Below are 19,451 nucleotides of genomic sequence, written 5' to 3' on the forward strand. Positions count from 1 at the left end.
CAACCTGAACTCCCCGCCTCAGTCTCCCCCAACACTGATAAGGTCCTTACCATGCCTTCCACTCTGCTTGGCGCTCCAGCCAGGGGAGCACACTCCGAGGCGTGCCCATAGCAGAAGCAGCTCCCACGCAGCACCATCTCGTACACGGCGTAGTAGTATTTCTGCAGCACCTGGTGCCGAAAGTCGAGTAGGTTGTCGCCCAGAGTGTGCAGCTTTGTGAAGTTCACCCGCAGGTTGGTGACGCGCAACAGATCTAGTCAGGAGGGAAGGAGATGTTTTGGTGCAGAGCTTTAGCTCCTAGACTTCCTGTAGCCTCAACCCCACACCCACCAATCTCAGGCTGCTCCCCTGGATTCCACACAGATACATCTGCCCCACCTGCAATAAAACATGTCTCTCCCATATCGGCCTCTACAGCCACAGCAGGCGCTGTAACTCTATAATGGCTCAACTTTACCCTCGAAGGCACACTCTCCCGTTGTCTCCCAAGACAGACGGATAACAACAACAACATATTAGGGCTTTAGCCTTACATCAGTTAAACTGGTAGAGAGCATAGGAGCCAACTCCAAGAAGCTGAGTTCCCTTCACCCACCCCCAATAAAATAATTGAGGGGGTGCACCCACCCCCAGTTGATAGACATTGCTATTTAAATGGTATGTGTGTGCCGCATCTATGCTTACCTGCCCCTCCCATTTTATCTAAGTTGGCACCCCCTGGTAAGAGCGCTAAGGGCACAGTTGTATATACAATTGTGTGCTATTGCAAAAGGGATTCAGAAAATAAATAAAGACGGCCTTGCTTTCTAACAATGATTGGTGCCTTTCATTTGTTTTTCTGCGCATAGTTCTATAAATACATACAAATAACAATGTACAGAAGTACAGTAACACCATACATATCTTACATTATTCAAGGTCTCTTTGCTTCCTCAATTATTAACTGTTCTTTCTTCTCTAACGCATCTCAAATACTCTTATTATTCCCTGAGTCTCCAGCAATTCAATCTAATTAATCACAAACCAAACAGGATTTTTACTGTAATATTCTTGAAATAATTTGTTCCAACTCCTTTTCCTTCCTTTTCTCTGTATTTTATCCAATAAATCACTTTTGCATATTTAACTGAAGTCCAACATTTTGTTTCCCACTGCTTTACTTTTAGTACCCCCCTTGTTTCTCCCCATACTGAGCTACTAACATTTTTTGCATCATCATCAGTAAGTGAAATATACATTCCTGTTCCCTCTCCAATCTTTTCGTTTGTCAAACGGTAAATTCGCTCACACTTCAGACACTGAAATTTGCACTGACTTTTTGGTAATGCAAAACTTAATTCAAATTAAGCAAATTCATTCATTTGTAAGCAAGAACATGATCAAATAAATACCTTGAACCAGGTTGCAGCAATAGTACATACCAATGCTATATGCCAGAGGCAGAGAGCCTGTGGACCTCAAGATGTTCTTGGACTTCAACTCCCATCATCCCTGAGCATTGGCCATGTTGTCTGGGGCTGATGGGAGTTGAAGTCCAACAACAAGCAGATGACTACAAGTTGCCTATCCCAGATATTATTCTGTTTTTCTTCTTTGGTGATCACTCTTAGCCGAGTAAGATTGTCTTCCATAAACACGGTTTTAAAAGTGAGTCCATAAGTGACTGTGGAGGCCAGTTCTGGATCCACACGTCCTTCCACAGTGGGGACATTGGTTTCCGGGTGGGAGTTGATTGTGGTGAGGGTTTGCCAAACGTACCTTTGCTTTTGATATTGCTGACTCATATTTTGCAACACAGGGGTTTGTTTGTTTACTCACTGATCTAGTCCAGGCACACCACAGAAGCCGATCCAGCATTCCAACCAGTACGTTTGCACCTCCTCTTCATGGTAAGCAACATTAATTCACCTGCCTGGAGGTCAGGCAAGTTCTTCTCCCCCCATTATGCCACCCCCTGCTGCTTGTTACATTCGTACCTTGGATTTCCTGGCTGTATGGGTCCTCAACTTTCACCGCTGGATCCAGCACTTTGAAAATCACCTACAGAGAAAGGTTAAGATGTACATGCAATTTTTACCTTAATGGAATAAATAGCAGCTGGGGGTGGGGGATTTTCAGCAGGAAAGTGGTTTGGGAGGAAAGGGTTAAACCCTTCCTCTCCTCCCACAGCTGATATTTGCTCCAATTTAAAAACAAAAGATCTGATCATGGATCTCTGGCATTTTGGCCAGTTAGGCCCCAACCAACGCATGTGTATCCATCTAGCAAAACTGAAAGAGACTATTCCATTTTCACACTCAGCAAAACTTATTTACACTGCCGAATTTATCTTAATGCTGCCAGTGTTTTCAGCTGTACACAATTATTTCCCATATAGTCAATAAATGTTTTCCAATCTTCTTTAAACGTATGTTCTTCTTGTTCTCTTATTCTATATGTTAGACTATGGCAGAATTGAGCATTTCCCAAATTCATCCCCAGATTAAAAATCTGAATTTGACAAAATTTTGATTAGCATCTGGCCATGAAATTCTAAACCTCATTTTGTTTTGTTTTTGTGGTTTTTTGGGAGGAGTAAAGGTGGCTCTGCTCCTTAATCCTGCTTTAGCAGGGTAGCACTGACCTCGCCATGACTGGAGGGTTCAATCTCGGAGTATCGCTGGTCACAGATCGCCTGGTTGATGTGTGTTGGGACTTGCATGGGGACGCCAGGGAAGAGCTTGGAGCAGTTGAAGGCAAAGTAGCGATAAACCTTCCAGCTGTGCCCGAAATCTGACGAACGTTCAATCAACATGGCCGCTGGGCGGAATGTCTGCATGAGAAAAGGGGGGCAAAGTGGACAGTTGAGTTTCAGTGTTCCTTCTCCAACCAATCTGCCCCCCTCAACCACAAAAAAGTAACTCTAAATAAAAACCTAAAACATTTCAGCAAAGCAAGGCAGGTGCTTGTGAACAGGAGAAACTGGGTTTTCTCATTGCAGGTTCGGAGAGTTTTCAGGTGCTCTGCAGATTCCACACGGGCAAGTGGAGGAATGACCGCATTTTAATTTGCTTGCAAGCGAATTTTTGCTTCTAGCATCTCAACTCCTCCAGCATTCCTCTGGGATTCTGGGACAGGCCTGTCGTGTCATCCAGATCCTGGTTCGTAGTGTTTGTTTCGCTCCAAACTAACCATCAACAGAAGCCAAGGTTTGTTGTTGGTTTACCACCACACTAGACATATCATGAAACGTGACTTTGCATTTAGCACGCAAAATATGCAAATAGCAGCCACTGTGAAAGGGGGAGGGCACTGATAATTATCAGGATTGCTGCAGGGAGCAAGAAGGAATTTAAGGAAGGGCTGTAACTCTGTTGTAAAGAATCTGTTTTATATGCACAGGGTCCCATGTTCCATTCCTGGCAGCTCTAGGTGTGGGCTGGCAGGCAACCATGTGTGAAATTCTGGGAAGCTGCTGCCCATTAGTGTGCTAACAGGACTGAGCTCGATGACCCAGCAGCCTCACTCAGTAAAAAGCAGCCACCTATATTCCTAACGGGATGCAGGTGGCGCTGTGGGTTAAACCACAGAGCCTAGGGCTTTCCAATCAGAAGGTCGGCTGTTCGAATCCCCATGACGGGGTGAGCTCCCGTTGCTCGGTCCCTGCTCCTGCCCACCTAGCAGTTCGAAAGCACGTCACAGTGCAAGTAGATAAATAGGTACTGCTCCGGCGGGAAGGTAAACAACGTTTCCGTGCGCTGCTCTGGTTCGCCAGAAGTGGCTTAGTCATGCTGGCCAAATAACCTGGAAGCTCTACCCCGGCTCCCTCGGCCAATAAAGCGAGATGAGCGCCGGAACCCCAGAGTCATGACTGGAACTAATGGTCAGGGGTCCCTTTACCTTTATATTCCTAACCCTTTTCCCCCACTGCAATCCCAAAGAATATCACACCACTAATCTGCTATTTACATCAGCAGCCAATCCTTCCATTGGCACTATTTTAATGTCACCTAGTTAGGCACAGAGACCCATCCGCCTTCGGTGTCACCTGCAGAAAGGCAGGGTACATACTGAAATTCATAAAGAATGCCACCGCTGTCTTAGTATTAGAGGTAGCGGTGCTTATTGGGTATTTCGTCAGCAGTGCTCCTGTTAGTTCCCATAAAGGCATCCAGTATTCATTGCAGTGTTTCTGCCCTTTTGGTAGAGATCTCAGTACCTTAAACTTCATTATGAGGTGAGTAAAATGGAACTCGGCTTCCAGGTCCAAGGAGATGCTGACCTGTTCTACACCTGTGGTGGTAGTGAGAGAGAAGGACAGCAGTTAGACTATGCGCACCCCTCATTTAAATACGTTGTGGGAGAGGAAATTTTCCTCAATGCAAGACTTACACAGGTCCCATTTTGACCTGCAAGGCTGTTTTCCCTAAACAACAGTACAGTGGTACCTTGGGTTACAGATGCTTCAGGTTACAGACGCTTCAGGTTATAGACTCTGCTAACCCAGAAATAGTACCTCGGGTTAAGAACTTTACCTCAGGATGAGAACAGAAATCACGCAGAGGCAGCGGGAGGCCCCATTAGCTAAAGTGGTACCTCAGGTTAAGAACAGTTTCAGGTTAAGAACAGACCTCCAGAACGAATTAAGTTCTTAACCCAAGGTACCACTGTACCACACCTACCTGCCCCACACCTGACATCCTATGTCAGCTGCATCACTGAGCTCCCTGTGAGGAACTGACCGTGTAGTTCAGTGGTGGCCAAACTTGGCCCTCCAGCTGTTTTTGGACTGCAACTTCCATCATCCCTAGCTAACAGGACCAGTGGTCAGGGATGATGGGAATTGTAGTCCCAAAACAGCTGGAAGGCCAAGTTTGGCCACCACTTGCGTAGTTGATCCCTGCAGAAAGCAGTCTTGAAGCTACTTTCTTTCTATCAGCTGATAAGCGGTGATCAGTAGCTCTTTGGCAACACAGGCTCTTTGCAAACCCAGCCTGGTGCTTTGAACTCCCAATCATTCCCAAGTGATGTTATTGCGATGTCAGGCAATTGACAGGTGGGCAGCCCCGCCCACCTGCCCAATTTGGCCAATGATGGGCACTGGCCTACTAGGCAGGTCAAGTAAGGTACTGTAACTTATGTTCCCGCCTTCCCCTGTAGGTTTGCTCACTCCTATGCCTTGAGTGAGTGAGGCTTGGCTTAGGTACATTTGATCACAACCTTGGAAATGGTATAAAAGAAGTATTATTATTGTTTGTACTTATTCCCCCTGCTTCTCTGCTCTCATTTTTCCCATTCTGCTTTGGTTTCTGAGTTCTACTTCCTGAGGCTTCAAATCCTGAAAAACCTGTTTAGGAAGAGACCATAGCAGGACCAAAAAAAGAAAGGATATGTGTGCCTGCAGACAAAAACAGCTCTGCCATGCTACCTTCAAGGCTCTGAAATAACATCGCCTAGGCTCATAATCTCCTGATAAAAACTGCACGTTATAATAGAGATTTATGAATGCATCTCTGGTTTGGGAATGAGGCACGGGAGCTTAACCCTTTATACTCAAGCCTGTTTCCTGGTTAAACCCCACCCACCCACCTCAGTGTCCAGGTTAAACAATGGGGGTGGAGACAATCCTTCAGGTATACAGGGCTGAAGCCATGTAGGGCTTGAAAACTCAACACCAAAATTTTGAATTGTGCTCGGGAATGTACTGGCCTGCAATGTTAAAGGTAAAGGATTCCTGGACGGTCAAGTCCGTCAAAGGCAACTATGGCACTCATCTCGCTTTCAGTCCAAGGGAATTGGCGTTGGTCCGCAAACAGCTTTCTGGGTCATGTGGCCAGCATGACTAAACCGCTTCTGGCGCAACGGAATACTGTGACGAGTCCCAGAGAGCACGAAAATGCCGTTTACCTTCCCGCCACAGCGGTACCTATTTATCTACTTGCACTGGTGTGCTTTTGAACTGCTAGGCTGGCAGGAGCTGGGACAGAGCAACGGGAACTTACCCCGCCGCACGGATTCGAACCGCCGACCTTCCGATCGGCTAGCCCAAGAGGCTCAGTGGTTTAGACCACAGTGCCATCCGCGTCCCGCCTCCCTGCAGAGATTGGGGCTGGGCACATTCTGGCCTTATGAACATTAGAGCATATTTGAGCATTTCCACACTAGATATTTAATGTGGACTTGCCATGCTTTCTTCACTTTTTTTTCAGGGCATCCCATACAAAACCATTGTTGAACGTGTCCAGAGGAGGGCAACCAAAATGGTCAAAGGCCTGGAAACGATGCCTTATGAGGAACGGCTAAGGGAGCTGGGCATGTTTAGCCTGGAGAAGAGGAGGTTAAGGGGTGATATGATAGCCATGTTCAAATATATAAAAGGATGTCACATAGAGGAGGGAGAAAGGTTGTTTTCTGCTGCTCCAGAGAAGTGGACACGGAGCAATGGTTCCAAACTACAAGAAAGAAGATTCCACCTAAACATTAGGAAGAACTTCCTGACAGTAAGAGCTGTTTGACAGTGGAATTTGCTGCCAAGGAGTGTGGTGGAGTCTCCTTCTTTGGAGGTCTTTAAGCAGAGGCTTGACAACCATATGTCAGGAGTGCTCTGATGGTGTTTCCTGCTTGGCAGAGGGTTGGACTCGATGGCCCTTGTGGTCTCTTCCAACTCTATGATTCTATGATTCTATGAATCATTGTCATCCTGTATTTTCTGTGTGGTTTGTCTTTTACCATGCCACAGAAAGTCCAACTTTTCCAGAACAGAAGAGTAACTCAGTCTCCACTGGTGCATTTGGTAAGGTCCAAAGAAAAGGACTCCGAATCTTTTATTATTGACGCTTACCATTCTCAGACTGCCACCAGGTCTGCTCACCATCCCGACCACTCAGGTAGATGACATTCTCAATGTGGTGGCTCTCGCGCAGGGACGGGGAGCGCGAGTCACAAAGGAAGCATTTCTCAGAGTCCTGTCAAGAGAGCCATAGTGGATTGAAAATCAACAAAAGCACCATGTAAATCCTCAGAGACAATGTTTCTTTTGTTTCTTGTTTCTGTTTTTTTACAAATTCTCTTTGGTCACCAGCTATATATTTTTCATTGATTGCATTAAAACTATTTGCCTGGACAGTTCTCAACATTTGGAAATCTTGGTTTTTACAGGGTGATAGGTCAGTAGGATTCTACTTTAGTTACATCCTTCTTGTTTTGTATTATTATCTCTTCTGTTTGCTTCTTCCCGTGTGTTGTTTTTTTTTGGGGGGGGGTGGAATCTGGTTATCGGTTGTAAGATAGCTTAAGTGAGAAGGAAAATGAAATAAATAATTTTAAAAGAACACTAAATGTCATTGGTCGGGGGGGCGGGGAATCCTCAGAGAATACCCCCCTCCCTCACTGATAGAGTTATTATCACCTATAATTAGAGGAAGACACAAACCACACTTGGTGGACACACTTTTCTTTTGCCCAGCTGTTTCAAGGGACAGGTTTGTGCTTAAAAGCTCTGTATCCGAGTGATTTCTTCCTTCCAGTAGCACCTTAAAGACCAACTAAGTTAGTTCTTGGTATGAGCTTTCGTGTGCACGCACACTTCTTCAGATACTCTGAAGATACTCTGAAGAAGTGTGCATGCACACGAAAGCTCATACCAAGAACTAACTTAGTTGGTCTTTAAGGTGCTACTGGAAGGAATTTTTTTTCTTTTGACTATGGCAGACCAACACGGCTACCTATCTGTAACTCGAGTGATTTCTTGTTTTTAGTTTTTGTTCCGAAGCTTTCCTTTGAAAACCCGCTCTTTAGCGTTCAACCGGAGCAAACGTCAGTTTGGATTTTGCACAGATTGCCATTTGCTCCAACTGAGCTTTAAAGAGCAAACTTCTGCAGGGGAAGCTCCAGAGCAAAAAAAAAAAAAGGTGGGGCACTCAAACACAGAGCTTTAAAGTGCAGACCATGCCTGGAAAAAGTAGAGCGGATAAGCCCACTGTCAGAAAGACGGAGGACACACCTGCAACTGTACATTTAAAAAAACATTCTATAATCATTTAAAGCAATGCCTTCCGCCAAAGAATCTCGGGGAATGTAGTTTTCTCCTCACAGAGCCTGAATGTATTCACAGCACAGAGCAAGTTTATAATAAGATCAGGAGAACTAATGGGCATCGTATTCTTTCTTTTTCTAAAATATTTTTTATTGAGTTTGATCTGCATAACCTGATGCGACCAGGTTTTGAAAAGAGACTGGGTTCCGTTGGTTAAACGCTGAGCTATATTGTTAGGAGCTGCTAAGTCTTCTAGAACTGAAAAGCTTTTGCTCTTTGGGCTATTGAACATCTTCTCAGGCTCTAGACAGGGCCTGTCAAGCAAGGAGAGACACTGGGCTTTCCTGGATAGGAAGGGAAGGGCTATGAACGGCTACTGGAACATTGCCTCAAAAGTCTTTCTGCCCCCTGCAGTTAAAAAATCACAGGGTTTTCCTATTGCTGCAGCAGGCCCAACACATCTTTCCTGTAACAATTCTGAAGGTACTGTACACAAACATCCCGAAAATGCAATTGACCCTCTGGCCAGCAAGTTGACAGCTCCTTTTTTGTTATCTTATCCCTCCCCGTTCTTTGGCCAACACCCATGTTGCATTACCTGCAAATGGCTGACGATGCAGTACTCCTGAGGCCCCTCCAGGCCACACGTAGATGTGGCGCTCAACCTCTGCGTCCTCCCAATGAGAAGATTTCCTGTGGCTGGGTAGCAGCTCCCCTCTGAGCATCCATGGTACAACAGGTCGGGCGATTCTGTGCCCTGAGCATCGGCTAACCGGACTGGCCAGGAAAGAAAGAAAAAGCCTGAGGCCGTTTTAGGATCTTATGATCTGTCCACTGTCAAAAGTTCCTAAAATAGGTGTCAGGGCTGCATGTAAAAGCTGCACAGAAGGCACCACAGAAATGTTATCCTGTTTTACTTATGGAAAGAAAAGCCAATACAGTGGTACCTCGGGTTACATACGCTTCAGGTTACATACGCTTCAGGTTACAGACTCCGCTAACCCAGAAATAGTACCTTGGGTTAAGAACTTTGCTTCAGGATGAGAAGAGAAATCGGGCTCTGGCGGCACGGCAGCAGCAGAAGGCCCCATTAGCTAAAGTGGTGCTTCAGGTTAAGAACAGTTTCAGGTTAAGAACGGACCTCCGGAACGAATTAAGTACTTAACCCGAGGTACCACTATACATCTAACTTTTCCCATCTAAGCAAAGATCTGGAACATGGTCTATAAAGTAATAGTCTATGATACTTGCTGTCTGCATATGAAAAGGGGGAGTGGGGGAACCAACTCTGGGAAGGACTGATTGTCCCCCCAAATTCTCATCTCCAAACCACTCATACGCTTCGGAGAATCCAAGGCTGTTTGTGGCATGCATTATGTGAAAATTCTAATCTCCCCCATCATTTTGTCTTCAAGATAATGCCCATGGAAGAATGACATGATCGTGGATCTTGAGATTAAACAGTCGAGAGCCTCTAAGCTTTCTTCTCTGTTTTTAATTTGATATTCAAACACCTCAGATGATCTCTATGAATATATTTCAGTATATTTCAGTAAAACTGAGCAGGCAACTAAGCCCTTAGATTAGGAACACTATTCAAGAGCTCGCAGCACAGAGCAAGTTTATAATAAGATCAGGAGAACTGCTCTTATGTCAGGAGTGCTCTGATGGTGTTTCCTGCTTGGCAGGGGGTTGGACTCGATGGCCCTTGTGGTCTCTTCCAACTCTATGATTCTATGATTCTAACTACTGGGCATTGTATTCTTTCTTTTTCTAAAGTATTTTTTATTGAGTTTGATCCGTATAACCTAAATATCAAAAAGAACCTCATGAGAAAAACACATGAAAACTAAACCAAACCAAACTAAGGCTGGCATGGGATGTTACTATTTAAAAAATAATAATGATAATGTTTGTTTATCATTATTAAGTAGAGAAAATAATGGGCATCCTATTCTTGATCCTAGGTGCAAAAGGGGTCCTTTACCTTTACCTTTTTATACTGCTTTAACGTTTATGGCTTCCCCCTAAAAAAATCCTGGGCTCTGTATTTTAGTTGAGGGTGCTGAGGTATAGTTCCCCAGCACCCTTAATATACAACAGCTTCCAGGGTTCTTTAGGGGAAGCAATGGGTGTTATAGTGGCATAATGGTATGGTATGGTATGGTATGGTATGGTATGGTATGCTATGCTATGCTATGCTATGCTATGCTATGCTATGCTATGTTGTGGATGCGTCCTAGCTCTCATCCCAAATATTACATTTCAGAAACAAGTTGCGAGAAAGATGTGGCACCTGTTCATACCATCCTCTTGTGAGGGGTGTGTGTGTGTAAACACTGTCTGTAACACTGCACCCTGAGGACCTGACCTAAATCTGTCATGGAAGCTCGCGAGTGGTCCTGCCACCTTTTGATGGTACCCCCTCTTGTTGCTCACCCAGTCGCATGAAGCAGCACTTGAGACTGCTGAAATAAGAACCCTTCCCTTCCTTGTTACACCTTCTCCTCCTCAGTGTCAGCAGAAAGCGTCCGTCACATGCTGAAGCTTTTAATACCAGAGCACAAAGGGTGCTTGTTAGTACTGGCAGAACACGGGGCTGACCTGCCTGCGACCCTGTCAGTCTTCGGATCAGAAAGTGGGGGGGGGGAGAGGAGAGAAGGTCTGCATGTGCCAGGATCCTAGCGCTGATGATAGCGTCAGGAGGACTTTGTCAAAGGAATACTGTTAAGGAGAAAGCGGAAGCAGGCTATGAGTCCCTAATCCGGTCCAAGAGCTACAGCTCTCACAGCGACTGCTGGCGTCTCCTGGGAACGGTCTTGGGAGCAAAGAACAAAACTAGGTTCACAAAGAAGCTGGATAAATGGATGCTACGGTCGCACTTGCATTCAGGAACTTTGTAAAGTGGGCCGGCCCTACCATTAGGCAGAGGAAGGGATGCGGGATGGGCTGCGGCAGTGCACACTCCCCCTTCAACATTTTCCTTGAGACCCCTAAGCTAGCCTAGGTAAAGGGACCCCTGACCGTTAGGTCCAGTCGTGGCCGACTGGGGTTGCGGCGCTCATCTCGCTTTATTGGCTGAGGGAGCCGGCATACAGCTTCCGGGTCATGTGACCAGCATGACTAAGCTGCTTCTGGCGAACCAGAGTAGTGCACGGAAACGCCGTTTACCTTCCCGCCGGAACGGTACCTATTTATCTACTTGCACTTTGATGTACTTTTGAACTGCTAGGTTGGCAGGAGCAGGGATGGAGCAACGGGAACTCACCCCATTGCAGGGATTTGAACTGCCGACCTTCTGATCGGCAAGTCCTAGGCTCTGTGGTTTGACCCACAGCGCCACCCACATCCCTAGCTAGCCTGCCCAGTGCCAATTTTGCTGCCTGCTGCCTCAGGTGTGGAGGAAGCTGTTGTTCTTTTACCAGTGTTGAAGGAAGTTTCAACTACCAGTCTGACCTGTGTGTGTGTGTGTGTGTGTGTGTCTGTGTGTGTGTGTGTGTGTGTACTGTATGTCCTTCCTTCAGGCACCAAAATGTCTTGGGCCAGCCTTGGTCATGTGTAAAGCAGTCCCCCAAGCCAGAGGAGCTCTGGAGGACTGGCCTTTGCCCATTCCCATGTCAGCATACATGGAGGGTAAGACCACCCATGGCCACTAGCCAAAACGGCCACTAGCCATAGACATCTGGTTTGCCGCTGTGATATCAGGATGGCGGGCGAGGTGGGCCTTTGGCCTGATCTTGCAGGCCTCTCCTTATGTTTATATTCTCATGCACACGTTCCAGCAGGGTGTGGCTGCCCTCCACATGCTGCATATCCGGTTCATTCCAGCAAGCGCTGCCCCTTCTCCTACCCACAACTCCTGCCAATGATTAACTACAAAATATGGCTGTCCAGCCAAAGGCATGTCCTGGAAGCATTCCAAAGCAGCCTCACCTGGGCACACCGTGTAGTTTATTTCTTTAAAAAGACACAAGGTGTATGTGTGTGTCTGTCGGGGTGTGTTTCAAGACTGCCCGCAAGCCACACTTCCTGCTATCGAATGCCTTTCTGCTGGTTCATAAATATGTGTAAATATTAAGCAGGGAAGATTTCTGCTGATAACAACGCTGATGTGAAACGTGTTCCCCATTTCGTTTCTGCACATGAACTTCAGTGCTGAACAGCCTAGTAAAAAACGCTGGCCACCATGGAGCTAGCTGTGGCTAAGGAGGGAAAGGCACTCAGCACACGTTCAATTACTGCCTTCTCAGTTTATTGCTTTGCACATCCCAGAGAGAAACACTGCTAATGACAGCAAATCCTGGGACTAAATGGAGTATCCTGTTCTTCTGAGCTGCTCTTGAGTGTTATAGATAAACTGCATTATTAGGACAAATATTACTGAAGAACACCTCATCATCATAAGCTCCTAGACTAGAGAGATATTGGATGGTGAGATAAGGTGGGAGATGATAGATAGATAGATGATTGATAGATAGATGTAGATGATAGGTGATAGATGATAGATGATAGATGCACAGATAGATGATAGATTAGATAGATGATGATGATAGATAGATAGATAGATAGATGATAGATAGATAGATAGATAGATAGATAGATAGATAGATAGATAGAGATAGATAGATAGATGATAGATAGATGATAGATAGATAGAGATAGATAGATGATAGATAGATAGAAAGATAGAAAGATAGATAGATATACATATAGATAGATAGATAGATAGATAGATAGATAGATAGATAGATAGATGATAGATGATAGATAGATAGATGATAGATGATAGATAGATAGATAGATAGATAGATAGATAGAGTGGTACCTCGGGTTACATACGCTTCAGGTTACATACGCTTCAGGTTACAGACTCCGCTAACCCAGAAACAGTGCTTCAGGTTAAGAACTTTGCTTCAGGATGAGAACAGAAATCGTGCTCCAGCGGCACGGCAGCAGCAGGAGGCCCCATAGGCTAAAGTGGTGCTTCAGGTTAAGAACAGTTTCAGGTTAAGAACGGACCTCTGGAACAAATTAAGTACTTAACCCGAGGTACCACTGTAGATAGATAGATAGATAGATAGATAGATAGATAGATAGATAGATGATAAATGGATAGAGATAGATAGATAGATAGATAGATAGATAGATAGATGATAGATAGATAGATAGATAGATAGATAGATAGATAGATAGATAGAAGAGTTTGGATTTGATATCCCGCTTTATCACTGCCCTAAGGAGTCTCAAAGCAGCTAACGTTCTCCTTTCCCTTCCTCCCCCACAACAAACACTCTGGGAGGTGAGTGGGGCTGAGAGACTTCAGAGAAGTGTGACTGGCCCAAGGTCACCCAGCAGCTGCATGTGGAGGAGCGGAGATGCGAACCCGGTTCACCAGATTACGAGTCTACCGCTCTTAACCACTACACCACACTGGCACTACACTGATAGCTAGCTAACTAGATAGATAGATAGATAGATAGATAGATAGATAGATAGATAGATGATCAAGGAAGCTTGTAGAAGGGCATGAGTTCAGGTACTACCAGCTTGACTTAGCCATGCAACACAGAAAGCAATTGAAAATAATTTGCCTCAACACATGCAGAGTTCCTCTGCCACCTGTTAACCACAATCTAACACCATGCATCTGGGATCATGGATAGGGTTTTAAGGAAGCTTTGAACCCAAGCTTTTTTGGAAATTAGTCACTGATCAATAGGAGTTATACCACCATCACATGTGCATGCCTTTTGGGAATATTTCTGGGCACAGGTCGCTACAGGGAGGTGTGGAGCGGAGACTGCAGTAGGTAGAAAGTATCTTTTGTTGCCGAGCTGGTGCAGGTCCGGCCTTGCCTTGTTCCTACCAGTCCCTGATGTGTCTCGTTCAGGATGGGCCTTCCGGCATGACTTGTGCACAGCACGCGTCTAGGCATGCTGCCACACGCAGGCCCTCACCAAACACTGGCAGAGAAGATGCGCATGCCAGTCACAGTCAGTCAAGAAAGCCTATATGGCACATGAAAAACTTGGTGCCTCTACAGAATAAACACACCCTGGCCGGGGTGCCAACTGGAATAAAATATTTGGGGGGGGGGGCAAGTAAACAGTGTTCGAAACTCCCATTGTTCCAGGCGCATTTTGCAACAGGGAATTTCATTAGCTCCAGCAGTTTCTGAGCTCTGGGCGCGGTACCGCACCTAAGATTTCAGATTAAAACTGCAGAGGGGAAGGTAAGGAGGACCTTTTTCTGCCTCCCCACTTCCAGCTACTCTCTGAAGACTGGAGAAGAGACCCTCTTAAGAATATTAGGGGGTAGGCAGGGGAAGGACTAGACCATGTGAAAAATGAACACAATGTTTTCGCTGCAGTTCATTCATTTTCAGCTTCGTATTCTTGTTATACAGTGGTACCTCTGGTTGCAAACGGGATCCGTTCCGGAGCCCCTTCGCAACATGAAAATAGTGCAACCCGCAGCGGCGCATCTGCGCACGTGCGGGTTGTGATTCGCCTCTTCTGCACATGCGTGTGACGTCATTTTGCGTGAGCAGCAAAACCCGGAAGTAACCCTTTCCGGTACTTCCAGGTCGCCTTGGCACGTAACCTGAAAGAACGTTACATGAAGCGGACATAACATGAGGTATGACTGTATATTTTAAAAGCGCACCCAGCCATTCCGCTGTTGCGCCCGTAACCTAGGTTTAAGGTGCCATTTAGCTCCTAGCTTTCATATCTCAACACTGAAATTAAACCCTGTCTTGCATCATCGATCACATGGCACAGTGCACAGACACCATTTGAACGGCAGTGCCCATCAACTTTGGGGGACCCTGGCCCCCTCAAATATTTTATAGGGGTGGCAAAGACCCCTTGGCCCCTATGAATTGGCTCCTGTGCTCCTTGGCTAGTACCATCAAAGTTATACTTCTCCTATATGTCTCCACCTACCCCACTGTGAACGGTTTTTGCTTCAGTGTGAGCTGGGGGCGGGGGGGCAGCAAATCAGAAAAATCCACTTCCAAGCCTGATTCCAGTCATTACTATGACTGACAGAGACTCTCTAGGGTCTCATGTAAACATCTTTCTCATCCCCTGCTACCTAGTTGCTCTAACTTACGAGATGCCAAGCTTTGAACCTAGGACCTTCCACATGCAAAACAGGTGGAATCCTGGAATCTTAGAATTCCAGCACTGGAAGGGACCACAATGGTCATCTAGTCGAAGCCCCCAGCAATGCAGGAAACTTTTGCCCAACATGTGGCCCGAACCCACAATCCTGAGATTAAGAGTTTAATGCTCTACCGACTGAGCTATCGCAGCTGGCTCAGAGCACACCATGCATTTAAAACACGTCCATCATAGGTTTAGAACACAGAACTTGCCCCATAGAGTATCAGGAACTGTGACCTCCTTGTAGTTCACAGCACCCGTAACAATCTACAGTTCCTAAGATATTTTTGTGTTACAAACCTGCCTTGGATGTACCGTATTTTTCACTCTATAAGACACACCAGACCACAAGACGCACCTAGTTTTTGGAGGAGGAAAACAAGAAAAAAAATATTCTGAATCTCAGAAGCCAGAACAGCAAGAGGGATCACTGTGCAGTGAAAGCAGCAATCCCTCTTGCTGTTCTGGCTTCTGGGATAGCTGCGCAGCCTGCATTCGCTCCATAAGATGCACACACATTTCCCCTTGCTTTTTAGGAGGGAAAAAGTGAGTCTTATAGAGCAAAAAATATGGTACTTTAAATGCATGGCACAGGTATGTCCTTAACTACTTTGCCTGCACTAGGGTCCCCCAGGGTCCTGCAGGTGCACAGAATTCAGGATTGTAGCACTGCAACGGAAGGAGAAATTGCCCCAGCAAAAACAAAACCTTCTTTATAGGCAAATAAGGAGCATGGGAAAGCCCTTTACAGTCATACCTCATGTTAAGTCCGCTTCATGTTATGTTCTTTCAGGTTATGTCCTGCGGCGACCCAAAAGTACCAGAAAAGGGTTACTTCCGGATTTCGCTGCTCGCGCATGCGCAGAAGCGCAAAATGACATCACGCACATGCGCAGAAGCGGCAAATCGCAACCCGTGCGTGCACAGACAAGCCGCTGCAGGTTGTACTCTTTTCATGTTGCGAACAGGCCTCCGGAACAGATCCCGTTCGCAACCAGAGGTACCACTGTATTTGGAAATGTGGTACTCTTGTTCTATATGTAATCAATGGAACTGAAACCACCTTCAGATTAGCAGGCAACCGCATGTAAAGAGACTGAGGGCTTGCCCACATTTCCGCTTGTCCCGCTGCTCTCCTCCGGGAAAAGCTGATCTTTACTGCCAAATCGCAACAAATATCCATTTGGTTTTCCGCGGAATGACATTTGTTCTGATTCAGTGGCAAAGAGAGGGTTTTCCCGGTGAAAGGCCGTGGGGCAAATGGAAAACCACTCAGACCCGTGCTTTCCAGGCAAGGGCCAAAGCAGAACTGTGGATAAGCTGTTACACACCCAGAAATAATAATAATCCCCACAGGGATGTTTCCCAAGTCTGAGCACTTACCCCAGAGAAGCAAGTAGAGAAGTAATGCCATGGGCAGCATGGGAAGTTTCAACCTGAAGAGAGAGAGAGAGAAAAGAAAATAGGTAGCTTAACAGAGTTGTCCCCTTTCTGACTCCCTCAAAAAACATTGTGGGTATATTACATGCTAGTGGGAAGGACCTCTGAAGGGCTAGGGCTTCATTCGTGGGGGGGAAATATCAGGCAAACAAATGGCTTGAGCAGGGGTAGGCAACCTAAGGCCCGTGGGCCGGATGCGGCCCAATCACCTTCTCAATCCACGGTCCAGGAATCAGCGTGTTTTTACATGAGTAGAATGTGTCCTTTTATTTAAAATGCATCTCTGGTTATTTGTGGGACCTGCCTGGCGTTTTTTACATAAGTAGAATGTGTGCTTTTATTTGAAATGCATCTCTGGGTTATTTGTGGGGCATAGGGATTTGTTCATTCCCCCCCCCCCAAATATATATAGTCCAGCCCTCCACATGGTCTGAGGGACGGTGGTCCGGCCCACGGCTGAAAAAGGTTGCTGACCCCTGGGCTTGAATATAGGATGGGTGGGGTTAGGGTATGAGGCACAGGGCCCAGAAGCAGTCCTTCCCCAAGCTGGTTCCCCTCCAGATGTTTGGAAGAACATCATCCCCAGTACAGGCAGCATTTGGGGAAGATAGGTGCTGTAGTGTCCAAAGCTTCTGGAGGGCACCAACTGGGCTAAGGGTGGCCCAGAGAAATATCTTCTAGAAGGCCTTGAAGCCTGATCCGGGGTGGGGGGCAATCTGCCAATCTGGGCCCCATCTGCACTGTAAATCTAATGCAGTATCATACCGCTTTAAACAGTCATGGCTTCCCCCACAAAGAATTCTGGGAACTGTGGTTTGTTAAGGGCGCTGTAGAGAGTTATTGGGAGACCCCCCTTCCCCTCAGAAAGTGACCATTCTCAGAGTGGTTTAAACGGTCAATCCCTCTTCTCAGGGAATTATTGCTTACGTGAGAGGAACATTTGGGGAAGCTTTTAATGTTTGATGCGTTACTGTATTTTAATATTTTGTTGGAAGCCACTCAGAGTGGCTGGAGAAGCCCTGCCAGACGGGCAGGATATAAATTTATTATTATTATTATTATTATTATTATTATTATTATTATTATTATTATTTTAAGGGGGGTCTCCTAACAAACCCTCAACATTCTTTGGGGGAAGCCATGACCACTTTAAACGATGTCATGGTGCTTTAAATGTGTGGTGCAGACGGGCGCCAAATTTTTGGGTGGTTGTTTCCTCAACACCCCCCCCCCCCAGTTCAGACTAATTCGCTGCTGGTCCACACGTGATTTTAAAATCTGTACAGATTTACATAAAGACACCTGCAAATTGTGCCGTGTGAGCTTGTTTGTTTGTGCCCTCAGGGGAACAGATTCAGCAGGAATTTTACGTGTGAGAGGTAGAAGAAGAGTTTGCAGGGCTGGGCAGATGCAGAAATGGTCAAAGGAAAAGGCGGTTGTGTGTCCAAGTGTTGAGGGAAGAGAAATCACATGAGAAGAAGGTTGGGTCATGAGGAGGCAACTGAAGAATAAGGCCGCATATGCAGCATACATTTAAAGCACCAAGAATCCCGGGAACTGTAGTTTGTTAGAGGCACTGGGGACCGTAGCTCTGCGAGGGATAATGCACCGTTCTCAGGAGGGGAAAGCCATGTGCTTTGAATGTATGACGTATACACAGTTGTGAGGACTTAAAGGGCTTTTTGCGGGATGGGGGCAGCTGCAAGCTGTCCCTCTAGACCCGTGGTTCCCAACATGGGGCACATGCCCCACGGGGGGGGGGGGCAATTTGATTTTTAAGGGGGGGGCAATTCGAGAATGAGTTATTAACAGTGAATGGCCTTTTAGGCTTCCTCCACGTGAATAGGAGTTCACTTTTTGAATAATAAGAATTATACGTCACGGGGTGGGGGGGCACTAGGATTTTAGAGATGCTTAGGAGGGGCATGGCCAAAGAAAAGGTTGGGAACCGCTGCTCTAGACACAGACCCCGCCACTTCCACCTCCAAAATTCCCTGCAGCTTGTGAAGAAAAAAACAACAACACTCCGACACCAAACTCTACATAGCGGCCAGTTCCAAATTTCCACCACACACACAAACACACCCTTTCGAGTTACGTAGAAAGCACACAGCCATCACCTCTGCGACACCCTCGACAGCAGAAACCTCGTTCCTCCTGCCCTGGAGGCAGATTTGATCGGGGGGGGGGGATATTGTTCAAGCGGACACAGCGGCCCCCATCCTCCCGGCAAAGCCAGCTTCCTTGAGCTGCTCCTCAGAGATGCCCTTATAATACTCACCTTGGGGCTGGGGCTGCCCTGGCCTCTTCAGGTACTGATGCATCTGTTGCTGCTTCAAATAAGGGGCACGGGAGATTTGGGGAGCGAGAAGCCGGGTCGATGTCTTCCGCTCTCCCTTGCTCACCCCGACCCACCCACAGCCCTGCAAGAAAGCCCAATCCTGCCCCGTCGACCAAGAGTCCCAAGTCTGCCGCTGTCCAAGCCGCGTGAGAACTCCGGCCGTGCGAACCTAACTGGCGGTGGGTAAAAATAACCCGGCTCTCCCCCAACCCCTCCTCTCTCAGTGTGGGCAAGCGGGGCTGGAGACTGATTTTTATTCAAATGGAGCCGGGACTCTGAAAGGGACTAACGGTCTCTAAGCTACGGGAATTGTCACAGCCTATTCTTTCTGCTCCGCGGCACACACAGCCTGCCCTGCTGCAAGCACAGGCCCAGGGCTGGCTCGCTGGAAGGGGTGAAAAAGGCTGGAGGATTCTTCTTCGGGGGGAGACCGAAATACAAGGCCTCAGCGGCCCTCCCAGTCCAGCCTCGCCTGCCTTGGGGAGAT

General features: G+C 46.6%; 1 protein-coding gene across 5 annotated transcripts in view; it reads right to left on the reverse strand.

The window, feature by feature from the left end:
* The window catches only part of LOC310836649 (laminin subunit beta-2-like), a 72,624-nt gene that overhangs the window by 47,839 nt on the left and 5,334 nt on the right, over positions 1 to 19,451 (reverse strand). For 3 of the 5 annotated variants that reach the window (XM_083722276.1, XM_083722273.1, XM_083722277.1), the window contains exons 2-8: positions 16,567 to 16,619; positions 8,613 to 8,791; positions 6,821 to 6,944; positions 4,199 to 4,272; positions 2,624 to 2,812; positions 1,977 to 2,040; positions 51 to 253 (exon numbers count right to left, since the gene is read on the reverse strand). In XM_083722276.1, coding sequence (XP_083578402.1) covers positions 51 to 253; positions 1,977 to 2,040; positions 2,624 to 2,812; positions 4,199 to 4,272; positions 6,821 to 6,944; positions 8,613 to 8,791; positions 16,567 to 16,606 — 873 coding nt within the window. In that variant the 5' untranslated portion in view covers positions 16,607 to 16,619. Of the gene's footprint in view, positions 1 to 50; positions 254 to 1,976; positions 2,041 to 2,623; positions 2,813 to 4,198; positions 4,273 to 6,820; positions 6,945 to 8,612; positions 8,792 to 16,566; positions 16,620 to 18,904; positions 19,088 to 19,451 lie in introns of those variants that run through there. The other 2 variants (XM_083722275.1, XM_083722274.1) reach the window with 2 other exon arrangements.

The sequence above is a fragment of the Podarcis gaigeae genome, assembly GCF_964106915.1.
Source record: "Podarcis gaigeae genome assembly, chromosome: 2".
Classification (NCBI taxonomy): Eukaryota; Metazoa; Chordata; class Lepidosauria; order Squamata; family Lacertidae; genus Podarcis; species Podarcis gaigeae.